We start from the raw sequence: 13,342 nt of genomic DNA on the forward strand, positions 1-13,342 counted from the left end.
AAGATGACGTCATGCCTTTGAGGGGGAAAAAAAACCCGTCTCCATACCATAGCTGAGGCATAATACAGAGCAAGTCCACTGACCACTACATGCTTTGTTTCACACAGGCATTTAAGGGGATCCCCCAAAAAAGCACTTATGGCCAAACTATCCATAAAATCATGAACGAAAGTGCATATATTTAACTTGTATATTTATATACAACTCCAATCGAACATGGCTAAATGATCACATTGAATGCATAAATAACGGCCAAAAAAAAAACCCTTAAAAACCTAGTATGTGAAAACATCAAAATGAAAACTCATCTGCTCTGTACTGTATACCGTATAAAAATATGAAGACAGGAGATTTCACAGCTATAGGAGCCTCCCTGACCAGTTTTCTTCTTGTCTTCAGCAATTTTAGAAAGAAGTCCCATTCTTGTTTATGTCACCGTTATGCAACATTTTCTCCACTTGATGATGGTATACTTATGCCATGAAAATTATTTTGTACCCTTCTCCTGACTGATATCTTTAAACAATAAGATCCCTCTGATTAAGTGGAATCTCTTTGCGGACATCCGTATTTTTCTGTGTCTTTTAATTTCCCAAACATATTGGTGTGTGTCTGATTGGGTGAGTGATATGCATTAACTGTATGCACTGTGCATTTACGAGCAGATCTGCCACATTCAACATGGCGGACGCACTGACGTATGTTCATGGTTTTCTCTTTATTCACCTCTCCTGGGAAAATGTGTCTTGTAGCAAGGGACAGCTGCATACATGACTACAAGCAATCACACATTAACATCGTATTCAAACACCACGATGACCACATACACCTTTTTATTTTAGTGCAAAACGTCACCATCCAGTCCCATTTCATCGTTGATCAGGTTGATTTACTTAAATTACTGAGGAACGAACGAGTGCTCATATCTGTTGTATTCATTCATTTGTAGTGTTACCTAATATCGTAGCAACGGTCGTTGCCACTGTAGGCGACGCCTTGCGTACATGTCTTCAATATTTCATCATCAGGTCGTTCAAGTCATTTCCAACAGATGGCAGCAAGCAGCCATATGGTATTCAAAGCCGTTAAGCGCCTGTTGCTTGACAACAATCGCCGCCAACAGACATTTCCGGGTTCCACATAAGCAAACGCGTAAAGCGTAGCGGGAAATTGTGTTTTATCATTGTGTCGCCAGCCTTCTTTTACTACGGAAAACACTACCTTTCCCACAATGCACAGCCAAAGTTTTAGGGGCTGCCCCAACCGGCTGCGCTCAGCTGTTTCATTGAACTTACTCCGATTCTCATGAAAGTGCCGGAAAATGATTCACTAAGCTTTCAAAATAAAACCAGTCATTTTAAAAATATTTTCTGAGACTTTACACATTTTCGCTTAATATATATTATTTGTGTTTAGATACAATTTATAATTGCAAGATAAATAAAATATGGCCACAAATACACAGTGTTGTGATTAGTATGGTTAGGTTTATTTTATGATGAAAGTAGTAACCTGAATTAGTTCATCCGTTCCCTTGTCGTCACAATGAGTACACTCCCACTTCTGCGGTAGAGCTCGAACAAGTCGATGAAGGGGCGAGGAAAGCCTATGGCCAAAACGATGAAGCTTTCTTAAGGGGTTACAGCGTATGTATCCTTAGTGGGTATTAACCAGGGTCATCTACATGACCAAAGACGCCACACCAGCAACGAAAGAGGCAAATGCAGCAATCATGCAATTCAAATACAGACGAATTTGAGCAACCTACCGTTCTTCAAGGTTACATCGCCTGAACGGAACGCACACAGCATCCTTCGTGTCTGAGACCAGCTGGTTGACCCGTCGTCGTCCGTCACGACAATGTCCGTGGAAGATCAGGGCTACCCCGACCCTTTGCTGCTGCTCCAGGCCGGTCCCGAGTGGATGCGGGCCGAGATCCAGCGCCTGTCCCGGGAACTGGGCGAAACCACCAACGAGAAGATCCAGGCGGCTGAGTACGGGCTGGCGGTACTTGAGGAGAAACAACAGCTCAAACAGCAGTACGACGAGTTGGAGATTGAGTATGAAGGTGTAAGGCAGGAGCTCGACTTGCTGAAAGAGGTAAAATGCACACGAAATCGTGTGTACTCAATTATTTCATTGGCCTTGATCAATAATCATTGAATTCAGTGATGTCAGCTGAGCTCACGCTCCGCTGCCAGTATGCTTTTTAAATGTAATTTTTCCAACATGTTGATTAGTGTGTTATTTGAAGTAGCTCCCACCATAAATAGTTGTCTGTCATGCTGCAAGGTCAAGATGAGGATGGGCTGCTGTACACCCAACCCCCTCTTTCCTCAGGGTTTCCCTGTTGCACTTCAACACACTTTGTTAATTCATGCTTCTTCTTCTATCAGACTTGTCATGGCTATGCAAGACATTGTATATGTGTTTTGTGCCTTATTTTCATCGTGTGCTTTTCTTGTGCAATTTGGTTAAGTCTTTTGTGATTTTCAAACTGTGCTCCCAAAATCAGCACATGATGTCAAATGTGTTTTATATCAAAATGATCACTATCAAATCATATTAAAAATTACCCCATTTGCATTGCCTCTCTGGTCTAAAGAGTTCCTCTGACAAGAATGGCCAGTTTCCGTTGCAAAGGGGCGGTGTAGGTTTGAATTTTGAAACCTTCCCGCGTAGAAGAGGAGGAGGATGTGCAACGGACAGGGGAAAGCCGGCTTGTTGCAATCCTTCGGGAATGGAAAGAATGTGACAGTTGGAAGTTTAGTTAGAGAGTCGCGTAAAAGAGGTGCCTGTTTCTCAACAGTGGCTGGAGTAACTCCCACCCTTCTCCCAACACGTCCAATTGTTTGCTCTAGAGCTGCACTTTATTAGGTTGTGGGCAGAGAGAAAGGCTACTAAGAAATACATGCTGTCATGGAGTGGGAAAAAAACAAATTCCTGCTCTGACACAGGCTAGTTTGCGGTTGCTCATGTCCTGCTTTTAGATACTGTAGGATCAGGTCACTGCAGTCAACCACGGCAGACAATCAACAACTGGTCAAATGATGAAGAATTCAGCCCATCCTTCCTTAGTTTTTGTTCTGTTTTGTGGAGAGAAACTCTCTAGTTTTCTTTCTTTTTCCAGTGGCCATCCCTTAAGTGCTTATTCAGGCAACAAGGCTTTTGTTTGATGATGACAGTTAAAGAAAAAAAGAGCTCGACGCGTAATGGTTTCTTTACGATCACCTGAATATGCCCCTTAATGATCTCTTAAAGCGGAAAGTCAACCCAAACATATTTTTTTCAAGAATATGTTCTATGCAAGCACGCTAGTTGAGACAAGGCATTCTGATAAATATTGCGTTTGCGGAATAAGACTTAATCCCCCGTTTTTAGCCATCTCTCGGGGCGGCCATTTTGGCTCTTCTTTCGACTGAAAAATCACAACCGTTCAGGGCTTAGGTAACGACCAATCACGGGTGACCTGTTTTCTGAAGCTGAGCTGAGTGACAAAATGGCCGCCCCCTGAGATGGCTAAAGTTGGGGTGGATTTTGCTGCTTAACTCATCTTCCACAAACGCAGTATTAATCAGAATACAGTATTTCAACTAGTGGGGAACATATTCGTGAAAAAAAATGTGTTTGGGTTGATTTCCCTTTAAAGCCAGAAATTTGATTTTGTGGTCAACAAAATCTGAGTATCTACTTGACTGTGGTGAGTGGACATTAGTTTCAACACCAATATTAAATGTTATACCAAAACTCTATGTTTCCGTAGAAATTCTGTCAAAATGGCACTTAAAAAAAAATCTTGTCATTTAATATCCTTCCTCCTCAATGTGATACAAGCCTAGAGTCAGTAGTAGGCTCCCTGTCAAAGCAGAGACTCTTGTGGTTCTTCTTGCTGGTTGGCGATTACTAACGTTATCCACAGATGACTGGAGCCATGTAAGATTTATCGCTTCAAGCCTTTCCAACAGCAGTCTGAATGAAGGACGAAGGTGATGTTATCTTAAATGAAATACAAACACATTCCTCCCCAGCGCCTCTTGACTTCCTCTCTACTGCCTGTTGACGAACCGGCGACAGTAATAATGCTAAATGGGAACGTGATTACCCTGTAACCCGAGAAATATGCGTAATTGTTCTTATTGCGCGAACAACATGTTTCTTCACAGCAATTGCCAAGACCCTTACAACAAATGAGATGCTCAGGTCTGGTCCAGCCTACTGCTGTTTCTTTACACTGATGGCACTGATGTTTGACTATCCCTTGTTGTGTCTAGGTCTTAGGCAGCCTGGAATAGAATGTCAACTCAATTTGAGCGAATAACTCAACTTGTGATTCTCCTCAGTGATCCTAAATTCCTTTCTCAAATTATGCATAAATACAACTAAAACGTTTTTCTACTGATTGTATCGGTATATGTAGTGTCTTAGAAATAGCGAGATTCACCTCTTGTTCAATCTTGTACAGAAGCTGCTGGCAATGTATAAATATCAATTTCCACCATGCCAGTTCTCGCAATCTTATCCTCTGTAGGATAGGCTACTAATATTTCCACCCACACATTCACACTACACTCCAGGCAGTGTGATGGAGGAATTTTGCGCCGTGGTGTTGCTTAGTAACGACACTCTTCTATTCCCGAATGTAAGCGGCCAAGCTGCTTCCACAGTAGGTGCTGTTGTTTGAGTGCGTTGATTGGTGGGTGCCGAGGGATCCGTTCATAGCTTGATGGACTTACTCCTGATATGTATGCTAGTCATCTTGATGCTTGCTTATTGGTTAATACTTATTATCAATTGATGGTATTGTAAATAAATCTATTTGTATTTATATTGTCAATCAGTTGCATTGTCAGCCATCTGGCACCGTGTCAGCCAGCTGGGTTTTCCATTCTCTCATTCGCTTTCGACCACATTATACCCTCTCCCATTATTTGCATCTCTCCTGGGACACAGTGCAATCCATTATGTTTATTTCCTCTCATGTGGACATCTCTCAGGCGAAAGAATGAGGTAAAACTAAACAAAACCCTATACAACATGCGGACTGGCATTTTCTCGTATGGTGCCAAAGGCCATCTGCTGCTACTTTCTGGTATATATGAGCTTGCTGGATCAAATCAAAGACACTTCCATCAATGCAAAAAGTATAGAACTAAGCCAAACTGTTGGGCATGGTGGAAACAAGGCCAAAGCGATTCACTATTTTGCATAGTGTTGTTGCTCGGCCTGTTAATGAAGTTGAGCGTGGATTACTGTTGCGGTCAGGTGAAGGCACTAAAGACGTTATACTGCACTTCACTGCATAGGTAGGTAGGTCTAAGGCTTATGCTCCCTCAGCTGTTGTTGATATTCTTATCCTAAGCCAGTCACAGATGACATCACGTGCCACACCTTCAACTGTTAATGCACGCGTGAGGGAAGCTGTAACTCCTGTCACAGCGTGTACTCAATTATGTCATTTCTCATAAGTTGGAAGACAGTCAACTCCTCACGTCCTGAATCTGTTTGGTCACAAACAGAGATTCGGGTTCACACCATGTGCCCCTCATGTCAATGTGGCAACAGCTGTGCACTGTGGAATGTAAGCAGACAATCACAACCCTAAATATTGTTGGGCTCTTTAAAAGCGTGTATGTGTGGTCCGCCCCATGGCCCTTTGTGATGTGTGTGAGCGTGTGAGCCTGTTGGGGGTAACAGGTTTTTGGTGTCACAGGTGAAGAGTTTGAAAGACACACAGACTCGTGTTGAAATCGGCGGCCTGTTGTGTATATATTTGAAAAGAATTGGTCATTTTTGTCCTGCATTGTCCCGCGTACTTGAACTACAATATCTGGAGTTAGTCTGAGGCTATTAAGCATTGATGATATATTCTGATCATTCTTTTTTTATCCATTCTCGACTGCAAGTCTGCAGTTGAGGGGTAATCTTGTCTAAATGGCCCTAAATAAAGACCCAAATCCCCTCCCCTCGGGGCATAAGAGGATGAATCCCAACCACTATGCAGGGTTTAGAGGGGACTGGGCATCTGCCAGGCCCACCCATTCTCGGCAGTCAGTGACAGCCAGGTGCCTTTTTAAGATCGAACCCTGGCCCAGAGATTGCTTTACTCCATCAGATGCCAAGTCTCGAGTGCGATCTCTGCTCGTCAACTGACTTTCTGAACGGCGAACATTCCACTCATCAGCCTCACCGAAGATGTGGAAATCATTGAATAATTCCATTTTAGTTTTGGTAAATGTGTATGGAAGTGGATGATACCAACCCCAATGTTGTTGTTTTTTTTCTTCCCCCCTTTCATTTCACTCATTTTAGAACATCTTGGAGGAGACGATGTTGTAAAATGACAACGGGCCAGTTGAGCACAGTTCAACCAGTATGTAATCCAGTTACATGAGACTACTGAGGTCAAATGATGAGGTCATTGATAATACTGTGCGACAATTCAATATTTCCCTTGTCTTCATTTCCCTTCTGTCAGACGTGACCGAACCACAGAAACAAAGATCGCTTGTCGCCAATTTTTCTTTGGTAATTTGGTTTTTAAGACTCGTACAGAATGTTTGCTTTTTGCATAACATGAGTTCCAACAATCAACATTTTCCTCTATGCTTACCAACAAGTTTGTTAATTAGGTCATGTTAAGTCATACGCTGTATCTGAGCTGACACAGCGGCAACTTACAGATGAATCAACCTGGTGTGTGGAGAAAACATTAGTTTGCAACCGTTTGTGTTTTGTACCTCATTAGATTCACACCTTTTTAAAAAGAGTCGGCAGAAGAAACTTGACTGACTTTTATCTCTTTGCCTGAAAGTATCCTCATCTTCTTTACCACAATATGTAAGCAAGATGATCGCTATAGAAACACCCCCCCATTGGGATGACTGGATGATTTCTGATCATCATAATGAATTGAGTTCATTTCTGGTTCATTTAATTACATGGATTTTTGTATATTATTCATTCACATGAATGGTTATGATAAATTACTACAACTAATATTCCTAAATTATGCTAAATTAAAACTCATTCTATCCCAATGAGATATTTATACTGTATGTCATTTCACAGAGGGTCTGAAGAAGTCTGGTACTGAATGAGTTGAGCGTTGTTGTCGCTCTATTACAGGGTAAAGAAAGGATTAAGTTCCAGTGATATAGAAAAACAAGATAGGAATGTCAATAGATATACAAAATAATGTTCTTGTCTGGTAAATTCCTTATATTGAAATATAGTCAGAACGTCCCTCCTTTGCTGCGTAATCTACATCCTGTTTATGTGAAAGGTGACTCCTGGCTGACAATAGGCCGGATATCTTGAAATGGATCAGAGGAAATGATCACATGTTGCTCAGCAATGAAGTCACCTCGGCCAAAAACATGGAGGAAGTCAACACCAACATCCATTTGGCATTTTGTTGTATTTCCATGTGATTAGCCTCTCAAATTTAATATCACCATTTGCCATCTTAACTCATTCACTGCCAGACATTTTCAGACCCTCCTTTACCATAACATTTTGAAAATATTTGAAAAAATATAAATAAGTTTCTGGGATTGAATGGCTGGCCTGTGAAAAGACAAGTAAATTCGTCAATGGCAGTGAATGAGTTAATATGAAGCGGCTAGCACTGGTTTAGTTTCTTTTGGATTATATTTTGGCTCTTTGTCACTGTGTCCCCTCTGACCTAGTAGTGGCTCCCATCTCCCCTAAATTAATTAAACCAGAGGGCAGAAGCTGAAAGAGAACTCCTCATTTTAATATATAGGCCAATTTAAAAGGCTAACCCCTTTACCTTGGGGGTTCTTTTTGTCTTGACGCCACGATACAATCAGAGGCCCAGCAGTGTCTGCATTTTCTCCACACACCGTAACCACTCCCACCGATCCCCTCCATCCTGTTTACAGATTCCATTTAAGGCTAGTGGGTCTGATTATTGCAGTGGTTTCTTTCCAAGACGCACAAAGCCTGTTTTTTCTGTGTGTGTGTGTGTGTGTGTGTGTGTGTGTTTTTAAGCCCCCAGGCATGGTGAAGACTGACAAAAATGGTTAAAGGATGGCACAATTTGGGGCCCTTGGTTTCATGGCAAAAAGAACTTAACTGGATCGGTGCCTATCTCTTAGGGGCTCTGAGAGCTGGGGATTGCAGACAAAAAGGATGGAAGTAATTTCGTTAACTCATTCACTGCCAAAGACATATTTATACGTGTTTTCACAGGCCAGACATTCAATACTGGGAATAAATTTTTTATTTTTTTCAAATGTTAGAGTAAAAGAGGGTGTGAAATTGTCTGGCAGTACTAAATGTACAAAATGTAAGGTACAATTGTAGAAAATAACACTCCTCCAAAGCTTGGGGGTGGAATTTATTAGTATATTAGTGTAGCAGTTGAAAAAGTACTGGAAAAAGTCCTGGAAAATAATTTTAAGAAAAGAGTGGGAACCCTGATTTTTAAGAAGTCTTTCGCACCACAATTCCCTTGTTTTATATTGTCTTACTGCAGGGTTCTTTGAGATTGCCAGCACAAATGACTACATGCATTCTGAGTGAAAGTGAAATTATGAATGAAATCTACCAATCTAACTATTTGTACATTTTTTTTCTTGTGAAATATATTGAACTCTTCTCAAGATGACATGCTCTTCCCCTGAATCTGTCAGCTTTATCTTTAGTGCTTAATAGTCTGTTGTTAATAATATTTTCCCCAACAATGACCCATGACTGGTTGTTATGGCATGCCAATGTGACCCTTGCTGAAACGCCACTTGGTAGAAGGAATTTGCACAAACTGCCACATACAGGATTTAATTGCTGTCAAGGAGGAAGGGAGGTCATTAGTGCATTGCCTGGGAGCAAGGGCAGGATAGTCCCAAAAGAATGTAAACAGAGCGGAGGACGGAACTTAGCTTCTTATCTGTCTTCTTCATATTGGGCGTAAAATTGAGTGTAAATGATAAATGTTGATTATTTGCATTCCGACAGCAACAGGCATGTATAAAGTATGTGGTTAAGATATGCATATCTATTAAGCCAATGCACAAATAAACGCCGCCTTACTTAATTTCATCATATTTTGGGTTTCATGGGTCAATTCGCGTGCATGTGTGTGTGCTTGCACGTCTGGCCCCAGCTTCTGCTCTCCTCTGCTTGTTAAAAAAACAAGAGTCTTCTGGGAAATTCAAGGAGAAAATCATGAACTACAAACTAGGTTTGCTATGAAAAAAAAAAAAATCAATACATATATAGACCTGAAGAGTCTTTGTTGGGCATGACACGGTTGCTGGCTACTGCTCTAGAAGGATGCGTTGATGTACATTGTACACATGACAAATCAAGTAGCTTTTTGCGGACATGTCCGTTTGGAGAGGTACAAGACAAGGGTGGTGATGGTTGACAGAGCAGCATCGAGGAGCACAAGCTGTGTGAGCCGAGCCCGAAAATAACCATCTGTGCAGCTTTTACACCCGTTCCTTGCCGCTATTGACCGCCTCTTGCTCAGTCACTGTGATTAGCATAGCAAATGCGCCATTTGCCTGGGGGGTCGGTGCGTGGATCTGCTCCGCCTGCCAATCCAACAGCATGAACTAGTCGAGATAAGGCAGTTTTTTACATTGCAAATTGAGACACCCCAAACGGGACATTAAAGCGACAAAGAGACTGTAGAGAGACGATAAAGAAACTCTGGTCTCCCTCGAGTCACTGTCTCGTCCCTTTGTTGAAATGCTGCTTTACAAGCTGAAAAGTAAACAAAAGCACATGCTTCCTTGCGATTAAATGATGGTTACGATTAAAAAGGTTGTGGCTCATTACCTCAAAAGGCACACACACAAAGAATGCACTCGAGCATTGTTTATCTTTTGAGTGCAACTTGTATTCCTCTCCATAAATATCTCAAAATATACCTTCGCTCATTACATTCTACTTGCTGTATTACACCAACCTAAACATTCTACACTAATGTAGGAGCTAATTCTAGTCGTCAGAGTGGGAATGTAAACTGTTTTTACTCTGTAATTGAATAGCAGCCAACCTGTACACACACCTTCAATGTCACATCATCCTTCTCCAGGTGTTTCCTATCAGTAAAGCAATCATTTATTCTTGTGCTCATGTCTTTGTTAACCGAAGTTTTGCTCAACCAATGAAGACAAACTTTGAATTCGTAATGACTGAATCCAGCCACACAGTGAGGAACTACAAAACCCAATTCCAAAAAAGTTGCGACGTGCAAAATATAAATAAAAACAGAATAGAGTTATTTGGAAATCCTTTTCAACCTATATTCAATTGTACATACTACAACAACAAGATATTTAATGTTCAAATTGATCAATTTTACTTTATTTTTTCCAAAATGTTCACAAATTTTGAATTTGATGCCTGCAACATGTTCTAAAAAATACCTGGCACAAGGACATGTTTACCTCTGGGCTACATCACCTTACTTTTTAAAGCGGAAGTCAACTCAAACTTTTTTTTTTTCAAGAATATGTTCTATCCGGGCCCACTAAACGCGGCATTCTGATTAATATTGCATTTGTGGAATATAAATTAATCCACACGTTTTTAACCATCTCAAGGGGCAGCCATTTTGTCACTTATGACGAGTGAAAGTGACATCACAGATGTTCAGGGCTCAGGTAACGACCAATCATGGCTCAGCTTCAGAAAACAGGTGAGCTGTTTTAAATATAGCCTATATGGGTGAGTAGGCCTACTGACTGATTGTGTTCAGGTTTCAGTGTATTCCTTGAAATTTAGCAAGTGTTAATATTCAAAATGCCATATATCACAGATTTATCTGCTCAGGGTTGAATGTAGAAATGACTGATTTCGCAACAAGACACCGCATACATCGGTGTACAATGTGCAAACTTGCACATTCACTTGTTTCCAACTGAATGCTGCATTCTTTCCAATTTGCGATGTGGTGTGGTGTGGAATCATAACAGCTCAATGTTTTCAGTGGCAGTTTGTGTAAATATTAGATTTGTTTTTATGCTTTGGGGAAGTATTTTTCAGGCTTGCATGCAATAAGCTTCATGATCAGCACTTGGCTTGTTTTTGTACAGCCACACCAAACCATTTCCATTGCTTCGGGCCTTCTCTCTTTCTCTGCCAAGCAAACCTCTTGTGCTACACAAACTGGCAGGATAGACATTTTTTGAAGTATCACACTTCCTGGAGAATAGCCTTTATATGCTTTGAGGCAAAATTATTTATTTTGAAGGAAGTATGAATCTTCTTAACACTTGTATGTTCTTTTCTTCGGTGCACACCCTGCTTCACTTTGATGCATTTTCAATTTGATTTACTAGCATCTACAACCCCCAGCAGGCTTTTGCACCACTCCTCCATAACAATGGTGAGACTCTCCACAAGGACAGAGCACCAGGTGCTGCGGTATATCGCCAGTGGGCACATTTTCAAAATTCATAGCCCCACATTTCTGATCTCGAATAACTCACAGTGGTGCAGTGCCACAGAGCAGCTAATATCTGAACCTCCATTCGTGTTGCTCCCCTTCTGTACTCTTTCATGAGCTTTCTGTGTGGATATTCCAAAATTACCTCTCCTCGTGAGCAAAAAGCTTGGAAGTTCAAATTTGGAGTTGATGATGAAACTGTGAGTCAATCAAGAAGGGGGAGAACTCAAACCATTGAGTAGCTAATCTGCAGATGGCCACTGAAGACTCAAATCCAAAGCGATCATTAACTTCTCAGTTACTCATTAGAGCAGTGTCACTGGTGTTGGCATTGCATCCACTAATCAGTAACTGTCTGTAAATTGAGTTAACTCCCGCCGGCACACAGTGGCACGTGACGTGGTGTGCATTCCTCACAGAACCGTGTTGTTACAAAAATGAAAGTGTTGTTCTGTGCACAGTACTGGCTCAGCCCGCAGTGCTGGATCATGGATGTGTTTCAAATGTATAATACAGTAGTTCGCAAGATGCCTTTAACCACATGCGCCCCAGAAGTATTGTATTGTATTGTTTTGAAGATTTGATAGTCTTAATCTTCATAAAGGAATGTGTCTGGCTGCTCAGTGGCCCTTGAGTGAATATGGAGACACAGGAAGAAGGGGGGAGGATGACGTTCCTGTTTATCATGGCAAACTCGAACTCCACGTGAGATGTGATTCACGAGGCAAGAGATTCCATTCAGTGTGTGACTGATTTCCCCCTTCACTGTTCTTACTCTGCCTCCAGATTCAGTGTCTTGGGACTTTCTCAAAAAAAAAAACAAAAAAAAAACACTGTAGCAGCCAGTGGTCTCTGCAGCGTAATGTCAGAGCTACTTTTATAAAGTTAGATTGTTCTATATTACTCGCATGTCTTTATGACACAGCAAAAGAATGTCGCAGGAAAGCCTTAACATCAGCATCAGCACACTCATGTCTGGCCATGTGTTTTGCGATATCACATTTCAACATCTCATGGAACGGCGCTTTCATTTTGCCCTTATGGCATCAGCTCATCAACATTAGACCTCAAGAATGTTTCGTAACGGAATGTCATAACTTTTATTGTGATGCTTCAAAGAGTATTTGTTATTTGTCATATCTTGTTTGAACAATTCTATTTTCCAAGTTTTGTACTTTTAAAGTGGAAGTCAACCCAAACATATTTTTTTCAAGAATATGTTGTATGCAGGCCCACTAGTTGAAACACGGCATTCTGATTAATATTGCGTTTGTGGAATAAGAGTTAATCCACCCGTTTTTAGCCATCTCAGGGGGCGGCCATTTTTTCACTTCTGTCGACTGAAAATGACATCACAGATACTCAGGACTCAGATAACGACCAATCATGGCTCAGCTTCAGAAAACAGGTGAGCTGGGATTGGTCATTACCTGAGCCCTGAGCAACTGTGATGTCATTTTCAGTCGACATAAGTGACAAAATGGCCGCCCCCAGAGATGGCTAAAAACGGGTGGATTAACTATTATTCCACAAACGCAATATTCATCAGAATGCCTTGTTTCAACTAGTGGGCCTGCATAGTTTGGGTTGACTTCCCCTTTGAGGTTTTGGTTTTAAAGCGGGGTTGTCCAAATGGTGCTCTGGTGTTGATAGAAATTCTCAATGTGTGCTACAAGGTGTTTGTAGTTTGTCGCCACTGAACCAAAACCCATCTCCCCATTGCTTTTTAGGCAGCGGTGGAACCGTTGACCCATGTTTTATCAGCCTTGTCTTTCCCCCTTCACCTAAGGAACTTCATGTGACTGTCTGAATTCTATGCAAGCAGGTGGTCATGGTGTTGTTACGTGTGCAGATGCAGCCTAAAACACTGGATCTCAAATTACAGCCACATTTAGAACCTGTTCTGGCTTGTTTTCAACA

The 13,342-nt window shown here is 41.4% G+C and overlaps 1 protein-coding gene across 1 annotated transcript in view; it reads left to right on the forward strand.

The window, feature by feature from the left end:
* The first annotated feature begins 1,537 nt into the window (after nucleotides 1-1,537).
* Nucleotides 1,538-13,342, forward strand: part of LOC147153070 (protein bicaudal D homolog 2-like) — a 36,458-nt gene continuing 24,653 nt past the window's right edge. Inside the window, exon 1 of the mRNA XM_086023566.1 lies at nucleotides 1,538-2,100. Coding sequence (XP_085879692.1) covers nucleotides 1,861-2,100 — 240 coding nt within the window. The 5' untranslated portion in view covers nucleotides 1,538-1,860. The remainder of the gene's footprint in view (nucleotides 2,101-13,342) is intronic.

The sequence above is a fragment of the Filicampus tigris genome, chromosome 1, assembly GCF_054856515.1.
Source record: "Filicampus tigris isolate MCC_2025a chromosome 1, RoL_Ftig_1.0, whole genome shotgun sequence".
Classification (NCBI taxonomy): Eukaryota; Metazoa; Chordata; class Actinopteri; order Syngnathiformes; family Syngnathidae; genus Filicampus; species Filicampus tigris.